Consider the following 19,198-nt stretch of genomic DNA (forward strand, 5'->3'; position numbering starts at 1 on the left):
ATATATATATATATATATATATATATATATATATATATATATATATATATATATATATATATATATATATATAAAGCTTTAGTGCAATCCGTGGAGTGTTATATAAAATTGCACAAATGAATGAGAAATGAAAGATCAGGCATTTGTGGGTTATACTGACTTTTATTAATTATAAACAATCAACAGCTTATTTTATTTTTTGACTGTAAAAAATATTGTTGGTTTATACTTAAAAAAGAAAGTAACCTGGTTGCCTTCAAATTTTGAGTTAATTGAAATTAAATATTTGAGTTAATACAATGAAGGCAATTGGTTTAATAAATAGAAACTCAAAATATTATTGTATCTGAACTACATAAATTTAAAAAAAGTGTGATAAATCATGAAAATAGCACAATTTGGCATGTTTCACTGCATTATTACAAATAAAACACACACTTACGCAATATGCCTACAAAAGATTTTAATAATATTTGAATAAAGGGTGATGTCGATTCTCAAATGTTCAATGTCTTAACTCAAATTTTAATTTCAATGAACTGGCAACCAGGTAACTTACTCTTGAAATATTTTTTAACAGTGTAGGAGTTTAAAAACTTCCATTAGACTTCGGATTATGAACATATTTACATCTTATAAATAGTCGACATGAGTATACAAAAAAGGCTTTTGCATCGTCGTTAAAAAATGACAAACATAAACAATGTCTCAGTTCTGTGAGCTTGAATGCACCTCTTTATCTCGATTCATGCTTGAGTTCAGTCTTTTCTGTGAAATGGCAAAGCAAGCGTAAAATCCCTTCGCTGTACATTACGAATAACTCAAATGCAATCACATATTCAAGCATCTCCATAAGAAAAAACCACTGTACAAATGTTCCTTCCGTCATAGAAACGATGCTTTAGAGTCCCTCGGGTCTCTGAGAGAGAAAACCGTCAGTCTCTGTTCTTGTAGTCATTGCTTTTCTTCTTTAAAATCTTTTGAGATGAGCCCAGCTCGAGGGCTTCAGGCCAGAAGTGGCGGCGTTCAGGTGGAAATGGGGTTCGAGGCTCCAGCTGAAGTCTTCAAAAATGCTTCTCCTAATGGAGAATGCGTCTAAAATGGGCCCTCCATATCGGAACAAAAACTCCAGTGCCATCCTTTCACTTCAATTGTTCCAGGAATGGCCGTCTCCTTTCTGAACACAGATCATGATTATGATTTAACCCCTGACCCTTTCACCCATATTGGTTATCCATGTCTGCCAGAGACAGGCGTGGCAGGGAGATTTTTGCGGGGTACTCTGGGTTTCGAGGGGTCTCCATGTAGATGGTGGAGCTGGTGAGACTCTTGCGGTCTTTCTTTGAGGCGGAGCGGCGCTGCCAGCGGCACAGGAGAAGCTCCACCTGCTCTCTGAAGAAGCTGGTGGTCAGGGTGTAGAGGATGGGGTTGAGCGCGCTGTTTATGGGAAGGATGAAGATCACCACCCAGGAGTTTATCGTCCCTGCAGAGGCAAACCACAGAAGAAATGATTGCACTGATCATCTGACATTCAGGATAGCTAGATAAACAAATAAGGATAATTAAAGGGTAACTTCAGTGATTTAGCATTAAAGGGTTAGTTCACCCAAAAATGAAAATTCTGTCATTAATTCCTCACCCTCATGTGGTTGGACACCCGTAAGTCCTCCGTTCATCTTCAGACACAAATGAAGATATTTTAGTGTAAAGCTGATGCTGAGAAAGGCTTCAGATAGGCCTCCATTGGCATTCAGTACATTTACACTCACAAGACCCATAAAAGGCACTAAAAACGCCGTTACAAAGTCCATCTCACCACAGTGACTCTACAATCATTTTACGATGCGACGAAAATAGTTTTTGTGCGCAAAAAAAATCTAAATAACACCTTTATCCAGCTTGTTCTTGTCTTCCGTGTGTGTCTCCACGACGCATGCGCGAGAATATGAGCAGATCCGGCGTTCGGGAATCCATGAAATGCTCACTTAAGCCCCATTTTGAGAACTACACCGAGACCTAAAGCACGATCAGTGTAGAATTCAACAGCTGAGATACGCACGTCTTCCTCTGATTGTAAACAAATCTCTTCTGGGTCATGTGTCCGAACGCCGGATCTGCTCATATTCTCACGCATGCGTCGTGGAGACACACACGGAAGACAAGAAGAGGTTGAATAAAGTCGTTATTTTGATTTTTTTTGCGCACAAAAACTATTGTCGTCGCATCGTAAAATTATTGTAGAGTCACTGTGGTGAGATGGACTTTGTAACGGCGTTTTTAGTGCCTTTTATGGGTCTTGTGAGTGTAAATGTACTGAATGCCAATGGAGGCCTATCTGAAGCCTTTCTCAGCATCAGCTTTACACTAAAATATCTTCATTTGTGTCTGAAGATGAACGGAGGACTGACGGGTGTCCAACCACATGAGGGTGAGGAATTAATGACAGAATTTCAATTTTTGGGTGAACTAACCCTCTAAGGGCACTGTCCCAGTGATAAGCTGTTGTACCGCTAAAGGTACAATTTTGATACCCTTTTTCTCTGTGTGTATTGCAATTGTTACATTTTCCAAGGATCAGCATTCTCTCCTAAAACTGATCGGGCAGACCAAACCGTAAGACGTACAGACTTGACACTTTGAGGGATGGTGGTGCTCACACCATCTACAACTCCACCAAAGCTCGTCCCAATCGGCCTGACGGTGGCGCTACAGCGCTCAAAACTACCAAATTGCTCATAACTCATAAACCGTTCGGCTCAAGTGTTTTCCTTGGAATCCTTGGCTCAAGACGGACAAAATGCATTTCATCTGTGAAATTTGTAGGTACTTTTGTGAACTTCTCCAAGGTTTTTGGCCCAATCGGAATCAAACCAGTGCAGACATATTCTCTGGAGACTGATTGCCAATAGTTATCAAAAAAGGTCGAAATTTCGCTTCACGGTTCCCAAGGGCCGCCAAAACGTTTGAAGTGGGAGTAGCCACTTTTACTAAATTGGATATAACTCGTTAACGGAACGAGATATTTTCACCAAACTTGGCACACTTCTATAAGAGCTCAAAATGGTTGCGTGAAAAGAGGAGGCGGCGACTGGCCACTTGGTGGCGCTATAACAAGAAAAAGGCATGAAAATGGCTATAACTACTTAGTTTGTCCGATTGACTTAAAGGGTTAGTTCACCCAAAAATGAAAATTCTGTCATTAATTCCTCACCCTCATGTCGTTCGACACCCGTCAGACCTCCGTTCATATTCGGAACACAAATGAAGATATTTTAGTGTAAAGCTGATGCTGAGAAAGGCTTCAGATAGGCCTCCATTGGCATTCAGTACATTTACACTCACAAGACCCATAAAAGGCACTAAAAACGCCGTTACAAAGTCCATCTCACCACAGTGACTCTACAATAATTTTACGATGCGACGACAATAGTTTTTGTGCGCAAAAAAAATCTAAATAACACCTTTATCCAGCTTGTTCTTGTCTTCCGTGTGTGTCTCCACGACGCATGCGTGAGAATATGACGCAGATCCGGCGTTCGGACACATGACCCAGAAGAGATTTGTTTACGAGCAGAGGAAGACGCGCGTATCTCAGCTGTTGAATTCTACATTGATCGTGCTTTAGGTCTCGGCGTAGTTCTCAAAATGGGCTTAAGTGTGCATTTCATGGATTCCCGAACGCCGGATCTGCGTCATATTCTCGCGCATGCGTCGTGGAGACACACACGGAAGACAAGAACAATTTTTTTTTTGCGCACAAAAACTATTGTCGTCGCATCGTAAAATGATTGTAGAGTCACTGTGGTGAGATGGACTTTGTAACGCCGTTTTTAGTGCCTTTTATGGGTCTTGTGAGTGTAAATGTACTGAATGCCAATGGAGGCCTATCTGAAGCCTTTCTCAGCATCAGCTTTACACTAAAATATCTTCATTTGTGTCTGAAGATGAACGGAGGTCTGACGGGTGTCCAACCACATGAGGGTGAGGAATTAATGACAGAATTTTCATTTTTGGGTGAACTAACCCTTTAAATGTGTCTTTGTCCGAGGTGTCATGATTGTCTATGCGGACACTGATGTATCTCAAAAAACATGTCCGCCATCGGCCAATGAAGTTCGAGCGGCTATCAGAGAAGGTTAACGGAGGCTGGACCTCACAAATGCGCTTCTAGAAGAATCCCCATAAACACACTCCTAAACCTTGAGGAAAGCCAGAAGAGCTGAAGCTGTTGAACTCCATATTAAACCCTACGGATTGAGAATGGGAAGCTCATGTGCATGTGAAGGGGCGGCACAACACTTTTGGTGATATAGTGTACCTGAAGATATTTCTCTTTTAAAATATATTTTATGTGAAATAGCCAGCCAGTGTCATTGCACTACATTATTTACAGTCCGTATTCATGAACAATGTTTTGTTCTGTAAAAACTGGAGTACTATAATGTCGATATAAGTGTAAACGTAACGAGATACTGATAAAGACTGTAAGAGAAACATGTTTAAACGGTGCTGCAGAAATGCATAACACACCTGGAATCTCAACTCTCAGCAGAGAGAGTGTTTTGACCAAGAATATGGGTATCCAGCAGAGGGCGTCAGAGAACACGATGAAGAAAAAGCGATTGGCCACGGCCACATCTTTGTGCAGCCGACTGCGCACATCTGTGGCATTGATGCCGGTGTTGTAAATGGAGCAGAACATGCTGGAGTAAGACACCACGATCACCAAGAACGCCACCAGATTAAGACCTGTGGACACACACATATTTCAGGATGTGCACATGAGGACTGATATGGGACTGTAGATACAGAATTAAAGAATTACAGGGTGAGCAGACGTCAAAGTTTCATGATGAGTATTAAAATGTAAATGTGTCCAAATTTCACAGTGCCCTCCTACAGAACCTGCTATCTCCAGCGGTATAGTATTTTCCTGAGCGTCCTCAAAATACCATATTACATTTAATTATATATTGTATATTTAAATTATATTTTAATATTATATTTTTAAATTATATTATATTTTAAATTATATTTTTAAATTATATTATACATTATATTTGAAATTATTTGTATAAATTATATATTTGAAATTATTTTTATATATTTTTTTATTATTTTATACTTTTAAATTATATTATATACTTAAATTATATTATATATTATATTTTTTAATTATATATTATATTATATATTTTTTTATCATATTATATTTTATATTATATTTATATTTTTTAATTAATTTATATATATATATATTTTAAATTATATTATATATTATATTTTTTAATTATATTTTATATATTATATATTTTTTAATATATTTTATATGTATTTTTAAATTATATTTTATATAATATATTTTAAAATGATATTATATATTATATATCAAATTATATTTTATTTTATATTTTTAAATTATATTACATTTTATATATTTAAATTATATTATATATTATAATTTTAAATTATATTATATTTTATATTTTTTAATTATTTGTATATATTATATTTAAATTATATTATATATTATCATTTTAAATGATATTATATATTATATTTGTAACAAAAATATATATATATTTTTTTTTTTATTTATATTTTTAAATTAAATTATATGATATATTTTTTAATTATATTTTATTTTTAAATGTTATGATATATAATATAATATATATTTTATTTTATTAAGGGCAAGATTTGGGGGCTTGAGTTTACGTTCGAGGCTTCGAGCCCTAGAAATTATGGACTAGCACATAAAATACACACAAAAAAAAAATATGTTTTGAGGTTCCTAGAACAATTAATATGCCATGCCTAGCCAAGGCAGAGTTTAGCAGTAATATTAAATAGTCATTATAATACAATAAAATGCAGGATATGTGTGTTTTATGTCGGACTTAATCAATAAATTCAGTCAGAATAAAAAGACAATGTATGGCTATAATTACCAATAAAATGTCAGTATCAATAAAATCCATTTTTGCATTTACACTGTTTATTATAATTACATAAATTATGTTAAGAGTTAAGAGATTAAGGTTTTAAATGTTACATTTTAATGCATATATATTAAATGATTGAATAAATGAAATAATAATCTACTTTTAACTATGAAAGTCAAACCGCCGTTAGGTGGCGGCAAGTCACGTCTTATTTAATGAGCGAGTTGAATCATTTACTCGTTTACTTAATGTGTGTGTGTGTGTGTGTGTGTGTGTGTGTGTAAGTTAGTCAGTAACTTCTTGTTTATTGAACAGTTGTATAAAATCAATGTCATGTTTGCGATCGTGCAGATGTTGGGAAAAACAGCTCTCCTGCTCATGGTATAAATAACCTTTAAAAAAAAAAAACAGGAAAAAAAAGAAGGGAAAAAAAGCCAGGAAGTCATTAAAGAGGTGGTTTATCATTCTGATGACATTTCTGCCCCACTGATGGCAGAGAGACGGAGAGAGAGTGCAAAACCCTTCAGATCACATCATTTAGTGGAAAATTAATTCTGTGTAAAGAAATGAGGCGTGAACATGTGATCATTTATCAAGATCCTTCTAAACGTTTGCTCTTTTGGGCTAAAAGCCTTAATGAAGCGCTTTGAAGAAGCCGTGTGATCACAGTGAGCAGATGCCATTCAACACATTCGCTGTGCTTTTATCTCTGTTTTCTTTTTTAAATGGTTATATTTTTTATTATTTTAATCATTTGTAACTCATTGTCATGCATCACAAGATGTTACAGGCCATAACAATATAATAATCTCTGTAAATAATGTCTTATAGCTGAAAATCATGTTTTCTTAATTTAGGTGTATTTTTTCCATAATGTATCAACGTGCAATCAAAATATTTTATTTTACTTTTGGTAATTTTTCATTTTATTTAATTTATAAAAGCCCTAAATAGTAATTTTCCCGTCAAACTCCATTATCGTCAAACTCCGTTATCGTCAAACTCCGTTATCGTCAAACTCCATTATCGTCAAACTCCGTTATCGTCAAACTCCATTATCGTCAAACTCTGTTACCGTCAAACTCCGTTATCGTCAAACTCCGTTATCGTCAAACTCCATTATCATCAAACTCAGTTACCGTCAAACTCTGTAACCGTCAAACTCTGTTACCGTCAAACTCCGTTTTCGTCAAACTCCATTATCGTCAAACTCTGTAACCGTCAAACTCTGTTACTGTCAAACTCTGTTACCGTCAAACTCTGTAACCGTCAAACTCCATTATCGTCAAACTCTGTAACCGTCAAACTCTGTTACTGTCAAACTCTGTAACCGTCAAACTCTGTTATCGTCAAACTCCATTATCGTCAAACTCTGTTACCGTCAAACTCTGTTATTGTCAAACTCTGTTACCGTCAAACTCTGTTACCGTCAAACTCCGTTATCGTCAAACTCTGTTACTGTCAAACTCTGTAACCGTCAAACTCTGTTACCGTCAAACTCCATTATCGTCAAACTCTGTTACCGTCAAACTCTGTTATTGTCAAACTCTGTTACCGTCAAACTCTGTTACCGTCAAACTCCGTTATCGTCAAACTCTGTTACCGTCAAACTCCGTTACCGTCAAACTCTGTTACCGTCAAACTCCGTTATCGTCAAACTCCATTATCATCAAACTCAGTTACCGTCAAACTCTGTAACCGTCAAACTCTGTTACCGTCAAAGTCCGTTTTCGTCAAACTCCATTATCGTCAAACTCTGTTACCGTCAAACTCTGTTACTGTCAAACTCTGTAACCGTCAAACTCTGTTACCGTCAAACTCTGTTACCGTCAAACTCCGTTTTCGTCAAACTCCATTATCGTCAAACTCTGTAACCGTCAAACTCTGTTACTGTCAAACTCTGTAACCGTCAAACTCTGTAACCGTCAAACTCCATTATCGTCAAACTCCATTATCGTCAAACTCTGTTACCGTCAAACTCTGTTACTGTCAAACTCTGTTACCGTCAAACTCCGTTTTCGTCAAACTCCATTATCGTCAAACTCTGTAACCGTCAAACTCTGTTACTGTCAAACTCTGTTACCGTCAAACTCTGTAACCGTCAAACTCCATTATCGTCAAACTCTGTAACCGTCAAACTCTGTTACTGTCAAACTCTGTAACCGTCAAACTCTGTTATCGTCAAACTCCATTATCGTCAAACTCTGTTACCGTCAAACTCTGTTATTGTCAAACTCTGTTACCGTCAAACTCTGTTACCGTCAAACTCCGTTACCGTCAAACTCCGTTATCGTCAAACTCTGTTACTGTCAAACTCTGTAACCGTCAAACTCTGTTACCGTCAAACTCCATTATCGTCAAACTCTGTTACCGTCAAACTCTGTTATTGTCAAACTCTGTTACCGTCAAACTCTGTTACCGTCAAACTCCGTTATCGTCAAACTCTGTTACCGTCAAACTCCGTTACCGTCAAACTCTGTTACCGTCAAACTCCGTTATCGTCAAACTCCATTATCATCAAACTCAGTTACCGTCAAACTCTGTAACCGTCAAACTCTGTTACCGTCAAAGTCCGTTTTCGTCAAACTCCATTATCGTCAAACTCTGTTACCGTCAAACTCTGTTACTGTCAAACTCTGTTACTGTCAAACTCTGTTACCGTCAAACTCTGTTACTGTCAAACTCTGTTACCGTCAAACTCTGTTACTGTCAAACTCTGTAACCGTCAAACTCTGTTACCGTCAAACTCTGTTACCGTCAAACTCCGTTTTCGTCAAACTCCATTATCGTCAAACTCTGTAACCGTCAAACTCTGTTACTGTCAAACTCTGTAACCGTCAAACTCTGTAACCGTCAAACTCCATTATCGTCAAACTCCATTATCGTCAAACTCTGTTACCGTCAAACTCTGTTACTGTCAAACTCTGTAACCGTCAAACTCTGTAACCGTCAAACTCCATTATCGTCAAACTCCATTATCGTCAAACTCTGTTACCAAGGTTATTTCTACACATTGTCTAATTTTTCTGTACCAGGGTTGACGAACAATAATATAGAGAAATTACTTTTTCGTTTAAAGTAGAAAAAGGAAGTAACTTGAGTTTGGCAAGCACTGAATTATTAAAATTGAATATATTTTTAATAAGTGAAACGCCATTTGATTATGTCCTTGAAGATCGCAGTCAGAGGCTATTAGCCCTGGCACTTTAAGCCCAATGGTTAATCCGGCCATATTATATTAATAATTTAATATAATTGTCACGATTCACCATTGAGAGTGCACATGATTACCACCAGAGGGCACTCCACCTTCAATAGAATAGAATAGAATAGAATAGAATAGAATAGAATAGAAGAATGATTAAAATACATAAACGAAATACATGAAAACACTTGAATACATTAGACCAACCAAGAAATATCCCGGTAGAGTATCCTCTGGCTGTTGGTTTCTCCAGCCTATCCGAGTGCAGAGGGAAACAAACACCATTTCTCCCATAATAGTTTCCGAACAGGTCTTCATTTAGCAGAGGAACAGCTGCTATGACAAATCCCAGGATCCAGATGAAGGCCAGAGCCAGCACCGTCTGCAGCTTCCCTGGACGCAGATGGCTAAACGGGAACACGATGACTAGGAATTTCTCCATTGTCAAGTAGGTGAGGAGGAGAACCGACACTTCAGAGGAGAGCATGGCCAGAAAGCCCATCGTTCTGCATTCCACACTGTCCATCCAGATAAGAGCGTTCCGGTTATATTCGCCACGGAATTTCACATCGAATATCCCCAGGAAGAAGAGATAGACTCCCATCAGACAGTCAGCCACTGGAAAACATTCAAGTAAAAAATCTAAACAATTACAAGGATCCTTAGTTTAGGACAGTTCACCCAAAATTTAATTATCCCATGATTTACTCGCCATCAACTCATCCGAGGTGTGTGTGACATTCTTCTTTCAGACGAACACAATCTATATAAAAATAGTCCAGGCTCTTTAAAGCTTTATAATGGCAGCCCGAAATTTGAAGCTATATATTTTACTTTATAACGTGTAATAAATATGGATATTTTTCTTACACAAACACATCTGTTCAGAAGGCCTTTATTAACACCCCAGGAGCCATGTGAAGCAGTTATATGATGGATGGATGCACTTTTATGATGTATAGACGCACTTTTATGATGTATAGACGCACTTTTATGATGTATAGAATAGATGCACTTTTATGATGTATAGATGCACTTTTATGATGTATAGACACATTTATGATGTATAAACACATTTAAGATGGATGGATGCACTTTTATGATGTATAGACGCACTTTTATGATGTATAGATGCACTTTTATGATGTATAGACACATTTAAGATGGATGGATGCACTTTTATGATGTATAGACGCACTTTTATGATGTATAGACGCACTTTTATGATGTATAGAATAGATGCACTTTTATGATGTATAGACGCACTTTTATGATGTATAGATGCACTTTTATGATGTATAGACACATTTAAGATGGATGGATGCACTTTTATGATGTATAGATGCACTTTTATGATGGATAGATGCACTTTTATGATGTATAGACACACTTTTATGATGTATAGACACTTTTATGATGTATAGATGCACTTTTATGATGTATAGATGCACTTTTATGATGGATGGATGCACTTTTATGATGGATAGACACACATTTATGATGTACAGATGCACTTTTATGATCGATAGACGCACTTTTATGATGGACAGATGCACTTTTATGATGGACAGATGCACTTTAATGATGGATAGATGCACTTTTATGATGGATGGATGGATGCACTTTTATGATGGACAGATGCACTTTAATGATGGATAGATGCACTTTTATGATGGACAGATGCACTTTTATGATGGACAGATGCACTTTAATGATGGATAGATGCACTTTTATGATGGACAGATGCACTTTAATGATGGATAGATGCACTTTTATGATGGACAGATGCACTTTAATGATGGATAGATGCACTTTTATGATGGACAGATGCACTTTTATGATGGACAGATGCACTTTAATGATGGATAGATGCACTTTTATGATGGATGGATGGATGCACTTTTATGATGGATAGATGCACTTTTATGATGGATGGATGGATGCACTTTTATGATGGATAGATGCACTTTTATGATGGACAGATGCACTTTTATGATGGACAGATGCACTTTAATGATGGATAGATGCACTTTTATGATGGACAGATGCACTTTTATGATGGACAGATGCACTTTTATGATGGACAGATGCACTTTTATGATGGATAGATGCACTTTTATGATGGATAGATGCACTTTTATGATGGACAGATGCACTTTAATGATGGATAGATGCACTTTTATGATGGATGGATGGATGCACTTTTATGATGGATAGATGCACTTTTATGATGGATGGATGGATGCACTTTTATGATGGATAGATGCACTTTAATGATGGATAGATGCACTTTTATGATGGATGGATGGATGCACTTTTATGATGGATAGATGCACTTTTATGATGGATAGATGCACTTTTATGATGGATGGATGGATGCACTTTTATGATGGATAGATGCACTTTAATGATGGATGGATGCACTTTTATGATGGATAGATGCACTTTTATGATGGATGGATGGATGCACTTTTATGATGGATAGATGCACTTTTATGATGGATGGACAGATGCACTTTTATGATGGATAGATGCACTTTAATGATGGACAGATGCACTTTTATGATGGACAGATGCACTTTAATGATGGATAGATGCACTTTTATGATGGATGGATGGATGGATGCACTTTTATGATGGATGGATGCACTTTAATGATGGATAGATGCACTTTTATGATGGATGGATGGATGCACTTTTATGATGGACAGATGCACTTTAATGATGGATAGATGCACTTTTATGATGGATAGATGCACTTTTATGATGGATGGATGGATGGATGCACTTTTATGATGGACAGATGCACTTTTATGATGGATAGATGCACTTTTATGATGGACAGATGCACTTTTATGATGGATGGATGCACTTTTATGATGGACAGATGCACTTTTATGATGGATAGATGCACTTTTATGATGGATGGATAGATGCACTTTTATGATGGACAGATGCACTTTTATGATGGACAGATGCACTTTTATGATGGACAGATGCACTTTTATGATGGATAGATGCACTTTTATGATGGATGGATGCACTTTTATGATGGACAGATGCACTTTTATGATGGATAGATGCACTTTTATGATGAATGGATGGATGCACTTTTATGATGGACAGATGCACTTTTATGATGGACAGATGCACTTTTATGATGGATGGATGCACTTTTATGATGGACAGATGCACTTTTATGATGGACAGATGCACTTTTATGATGGACAGATGCACTTTTATGATGGACAGATGCACTTTTATGATGGACAGATGCACTTTTATGATGGACAGATGCACTTTTATGATGGATGGATGCACTTTTATGATGGACAGATGCACTTTTATGATGGACAGATGCACTTTTATGATGGACAGATGCACTTTTATGATGGATAGATGCACTTTTATGATGGACAGATGCACTTTTATGATGGACAGATGCACTTTTATGATGGATAGATGCACTTTTATGATGAATGGATGGATGCACTTTTATGATGGACAGATGCACTTTTATGATGGACAGATGCACTTTTATGATGGATGGATGCACTTTTATGATGGACAGATGCACTTTTATGATGGATAGATGCACTTTTATGATGGATGGATGGATGCACTTTTATGATGGACAGATGCACTTTTATGATGGACAGATGCACTTTTATGATGGATGGATGGATGCACTTTTATGATGGACAGATGCACTTTTATGATGGACAGATGCACTTTTATGATTGATGGATGCACTTTTATGATGGACAGATGCACTTTTATGATGGACAGATGCACTTTTATGATGGACAGATGCACTTTTATGATGGACAGACGCACTTTTATGATGGACAGACGCACTTTTATGATGGACAGACGCACTTTTATGATGAATGGATGCACTTTTATGATGAATAGATGCACTTTTATGATGGACAGACGCACTTTTATGATGAATGGATGCACTTTTATGATGAATAGATGCACTTTTATGATGGATAGATGCACTTTTATGATGGATAGATGCACTTTTATGATGGACAGGCACACTTTTATGATGGATAGATGCACTTTTATGATGGACAGGCGCACTTTTATGATGAATAGATGCACTTTTATGATGGATAGATGCACTTTTATGATGGATAGATGCACTTTTATGATGGACAGACGCACTTTTATGATGAATGGATGCACTTTTATGATGATAGATACACTTTTATGATGAATAGATGCACTTTTATGATGGATAGATGCACTTTTATGATGATAGATACACTTTTATGATGAATAGATGCACTTTTATGATGGATAGATGCACTTTTATGATGGATAGATGCACTTTTATGATGGACAGATGCACTTTTATGATGGATAGATGCACTTTTATGATGGACAGATGCACTTTTATGATGGATGGATGCACTTTTATGATGGACAGATGCACTTTTATGATGGACAGATGCACTTTTATGATGGATAGATGCACTTTTATGATGATAGATGCACTTTTATGATGGACAGATGCACTTTTATGATGGATAGATGCACTTTTATGATGGACAGATGCACTTTTATGATGGATAGATGCACTTTTATGATGGATAGATGCACTTTTATGATGGATGGATGCACTTTTATGATGATAGATGCACTTTTATGATGGACAGATGCACTTTTATGATGGGTAGATACACTTTTATGATGGGTAGATGCACTTTTATGATGGGTAGATGCACTTTTATGATGATAGATGCACTTTTATGATGGATAGATGCACTTTTATGATGGATGGATGCACTTTTATGATGATAGATGCACTTTTATGATGGACAGATGCACTTTTATGATGGGTAGATACACTTTTATGATGGGTAGATGCACTTTTATGATGGATAGATGCACTTTTATGATGGATAGATGCACTTTTATGATGGATAGATGCACTATAAATGCACTTTTATGATGGATAGATGCACTTTTATGATGGATGGATGCACTTTTATGATGGATGGATGCACTTTTATGATGAATAGATGCACTTTTATGATGGATAGATTCACTTTTATGATGAATAGATGCACTTTTATGATGGACATATGCACTTTTATGATGGATAGATGCACTTTTATGATGAATAGATGCACTTTTATGATGAATAGATGCACTTTTATGATGATAGATGCACTTTTATGATGGACAGATGCACTTTTATGATGGATAGATGCACTTTTATGATGGATGGATGCACTTTTATGATGGATAGATGCACTTTTATGATGGATGGATGCACTTATGATGGATAGATGCACTTTTATGATGAATAGATGCACTTTTATGATGATAGATGCACTTTTATGATGGATAGATGCACTTTTATGATGGACAGATGCACTTTTATGATGGATAGATGCACTTTTATGATGGATGGATGCACTTTTATGATGGATAGATGCACTTTTATGATGGATAGATGCACTTTTATGATGGATAGATGCACTTTTATGATGATAGATGCACTTTTATGATGATAGATGCACTTTTATGATGATAGATGCACTTTTATGATGGACAGATGCACTTTTATGATGGATAGATGCACTTTTATGATGGATGGATGCACTTTTATGATGGATAGATGCACTTTTATGATGGATAGATGCACTTTTATGATGGATAGATGCACTTTTATGATGATAGATACACTTTTATGATGGATAGATGCACTTTTATGATGGATGGATGCACTTTTATGATGGATAGATGCACTTTTATGATGGATGGATGCACTTTTATGATGGACAGATGGACAGATGCACTTTTATGATGGATAGATGCACTTTTATGATGGACAGATGCACTTTTATGATGGATGGATGCACTTTTATGATGGACAGATGCACTTTTATGATGGATGGATGCACTTTTATGATGGATAGATGCACTTTTATGATGGATGGATGCACTTTTATGATGGATGGATGCACTTTTATGATGGATAGATGCACTTTTATGATGAATAGATGCACTTTTATGATGATAGATGCACTTTTATGATGGATAGATGCACTTTTATGATGATAGATACACTTTTATGATGAATAGATGCACTTTTATGACGGATATATGCACTTTTATGATGGATAGATGCACTTTTATGATGGATAGATGCACTTTTATGATGGATAAATGCACTTTTATGATGGGTAGATGCACTTTTATGATGGACAGATGTACTTTTATGATGGACAGATGCACTTTTATGATGGATAAATGCACTTTTATGATGGGTAGATGCACTTTTATGATGGACAGATGTACTTTTATGATGGACAGATGCACTTTTATGATGGATAGATGCACTTTTATGATGGATGGATGCACTTTTATGATGATAGATGCACTTTTATGATGGATAGATGCACTTTTATGATGGGTAGATACACTTTTATGATGGGTAGATGCACTTTTATGATGGATAGATGCACTTTTATGATGATAGATGCACTTTTATGATGGATAGATGCACTTTTATGATGATAGATGCACTTTTATGATGGGTAGATACACTTTTATGATGGGTAGATGCACTTTTATGATGGGTAGATGCACTTTTATGATGATAGATGCACTTTTATGATGGATAGAGGCACTTTTATGATGGGTAGATACACTTTTATGATGGGTAGATACACTTTTATGATGGGTAGATGCACTTTTATGATGGGTAGATGCACTTTTATGATGATAGATGCACTTTTATGATGGATAGAGGCACTTTTATGATGGGTAGATACACTTTTATGATGGGTAGATACACTTTTATGATGGGTAGATGCACTTTTATGATGGGTAGATGCACTTTTATGATGATAGATGCACTTTTATGATGGATAGAGGCACTTTTATGATGGGTAGATACACTTTTATGATGGGTAGATGCACTTTTATGATGGAAAGATGCACTTTTATGATGGATAGATGCTAAATATTCGTATGCGACAGATATAAAAGAAAGAAAGAAAAGATTAACCTTGGCCTTAGCATGGAGGAGTCACCAATGGTCTCACCTCCTTACTGTAATAAACGCTAAAGTTATCACAAGATCTTACTTTTCCACAAGGCTAAATGGGTCACACCTCGACCCCCCCCATGTCCAAACCAAAACTACAGCCCTGGTTCATACATTATTCCCTCTCTCATAGCTTTCTCACAGCTAGAGTATTCTTAAATATGCTGTCTGACAACCAAGAAATGAGCAGCTGTCAGATATTTCACAGCTCCTCTGGGAACAACGGCCTAAAATAATCTGCCAAGCAACTTCATGCCACTTCTGGTCACACTGTGTCTTTGTCTTATAATGTAATGAGGAACAGAATCTGCACTGTCAATATTAATCCAGCGCACGAACTGATGCATCACGTGCATCATCAAATGTTTTTAATATTCAGACAAACCATGTGCAGATTCATCTCAACTCCAACACTACCTTGTAACCAATCACGTCACGTGTGGGCGGGGCTTTAGCATATCATTAACTGAAGGGAGTCTCAACAGAAGCAGGTTATCCCGCTATATTCTTCTGTTGATATGAATCCGGTATGTTTATTAATATAGCAGGTGAATTATGTATATGATGTATTATGATGATGCCTTTCTCCACTGAATCTTATAGCAATAGCAATCTTATAATCAGCACAGATGTTGTCTCTCATTCTAAAGTTATGAAATGAGAACTGAAGACCTTGAGGAAGACACCAAGTCTCAGCAGGGGAGCACATTTTCCACTGGCTTGCTCTTATTGAAAAGATTTGCATTGTTTATTTGCAGAAACCTACTTTTTTTCATTTATGAAGATATTAAGTACTGTATCACATCGCTTAAAGGGACAGTTCACCCAAAAATGAAAATTATCCCATGATTTACTCTCCCTCGAGCGATCCTAGGTGTGCATGACATACTTCTTTCAGACGAACACAATCAGAGTTATATTAATAATGTCCTGACTCTTCCAAGCTTTATAATGGCAGCCCAAAACTTGAAGTCCAAAAAAGTGCATCCGTCCATCATAAAAGTGCATCTATCCATCATAAAAGTGCATCTATCCATCATAAAAGTGCATCTATCCATCATAAACATCATAAAAGTGCATCTATCCGTGCATCTATCCATCATAAAAGTGCATCTATCCATCATGAAAGTGCATCTATCCATCATAAAAGTGCATCTATCCATCATAAAAGTGCATCTATCCGTGCATCTATCCATCATAAAAGTGCATCTATCCATCATAAATGTGCATCTATCCATCATAAAAGTGCATCTATCCATCATAAAAGTGCATCTGTCCGTCATAAAAGTGCATCTATCCATCATAAAAGTGCATCTATCCATCATAAAAGTGCATCTATCCGTGCATCTATCCATCATAAAAGTGCATCTATCCATCATAAATGTGCATCTATCCATCATAAAAGTGCATCCATCCATCATAAAAGTGCATCTATCCATCATAAAAGTGCATTTATAGTGCATCTATCCATCATAAAAGTGCATCTATCCATCATAAAAGTGCATCTATCCATCATAAAAGTGCATCCATCCATCATAAAAGTGCATCCATCCATCATAAAAGTGCATCCATCCATCATAAAAGTGCCCCCATAAAGGGACAGTTCACCCAAAAATGAAAATTATCCCATGATTTACTCTCCCTCGAGCGATCCTAGGTGTGCATGACATACTTTTTTCAGACGAACACAATCAGTTATATTAATAATGTCCTGACTCTTCCAAGCTTTATAATGGCAACCCAAAACTTGAAGTCCAAAAAAGTGCATCCGTCCATCATAAAAGTGCATCCATCCATCATAAAAGTGCATCTATCCATCATAAAAGTGCATCTATCCATCATAAAAGTGCATCTATCCATCATAAAAGTGCATCTATCCATCATAAATGTGCATCTATCCATCATAAAAGTGCATCCATCCATCATAAAAGTGCATCTATCCATCATAAATGTGCATCTATCCATCATAAAAGTGCATCTATCCATCATAAAAGTGCATCCATCCATCATAAAAGTGCATCTGTCCATCATAAAAGTGAATCTATCCATCATAAAAGTGCATCCATCCATCATAAAAGTGCATCTGTCCATCATAAAAGTGCATCTATCCATCATAAAAGTGCATCTGATTAGGGGAGGGGTTATGAGTAGGGGTGGGGTTATGATTAGGGGAGTGGTTATGAGTAGGGGTGGGGTTATGATTAGGGGAGGGGTTATGAGTAGGGGTGGGGTTATGATTAGGGGAGTGGTTATGAGTAGGGGTGGGGTTATGATTAGGGGAGGGGTTATGAGTAGGGGTGGGGTTATGATTAGGGGAGGGGTTATGAGTAGGGGTGGGGTTATGATTAGGGGAGGGGTTAAGATTAGGGGAGGGGTTATGAGTAGGGGTGGGGTTATGATTAGGGGAGGGGTTATGAGTAGCGGTGGGGTTATGATTAGGGGAGTGGTTATGATTAGGGGAGGGGTTATGATTAGGGGAGGGGTTATGATTAGGGGAGGGGTTAAGATTAGGGGAGAGGTTATGAGTAGGGGAGGGGTTATGATTAGGGGAGGGGTTATGAGTAGGGGTGGGGTTATGATTAGGGGAGGGGTTATGAGTAGGGGTGGGGTTATGATTAGGGGAGGGGTTATGAGTAGGGGTGGGGTTATGATTAGGGGAGTGGTTATGATTAGGGGAGTGGTTATGATTAGGGGAGGGGTTATGATTAGGGGAGGGGTTATGTGTAGGGGAGGGGTTAGGATTAGGGGTTATTATTAGGGGTGGGTTTAGGATTAGGGATTATTATTAGGGGAGGGGTTATGTGTAGGGGAGGGGTTATGATTAGGGGTGGGGTTAGGATTAGGGGTTATGATTAGGGGAGGGGTTATGATTAGGGGAGGGGTTATGATTAGGGGTGGGGTTATGATTAGGGGAGGGGTTATGATTAGGGGTGGGGTTAGGATTAGGGGTTATTATTAGGGGTGGGTTTAGGATTAGGG

At 37.0% G+C, this 19,198-nt stretch overlaps 1 protein-coding gene across 1 annotated transcript in view; it reads right to left on the reverse strand.

Moving 5' to 3' along the window:
• Nucleotides 1-450: 450 nt before the first annotated feature.
• rxfp2a (relaxin family peptide receptor 2a) overlaps nucleotides 451-19,198 on the reverse strand; it is a gene marked incomplete at its 5' end in the record, with an annotated part of 132,904 nt that continues 114,156 nt past the window's right edge. Inside the window, 3 exons of the mRNA XM_079804704.1 lie at nucleotides 451-1,483; nucleotides 4,531-4,749; nucleotides 9,358-9,768. Coding sequence (XP_079660830.1) covers nucleotides 1,218-1,483; nucleotides 4,531-4,749; nucleotides 9,358-9,768 — 896 coding nt within the window. The 3' untranslated portion in view covers nucleotides 451-1,217. The remainder of the gene's footprint in view (nucleotides 1,484-4,530; nucleotides 4,750-9,357; nucleotides 9,769-19,198) is intronic.

The sequence above is a fragment of the Gobio gobio genome (assembly GCF_949357685.1).
Source record: "Gobio gobio genome assembly, chromosome: 22".
NCBI classification, from domain to species: domain Eukaryota; kingdom Metazoa; phylum Chordata; class Actinopteri; order Cypriniformes; family Gobionidae; genus Gobio; species Gobio gobio.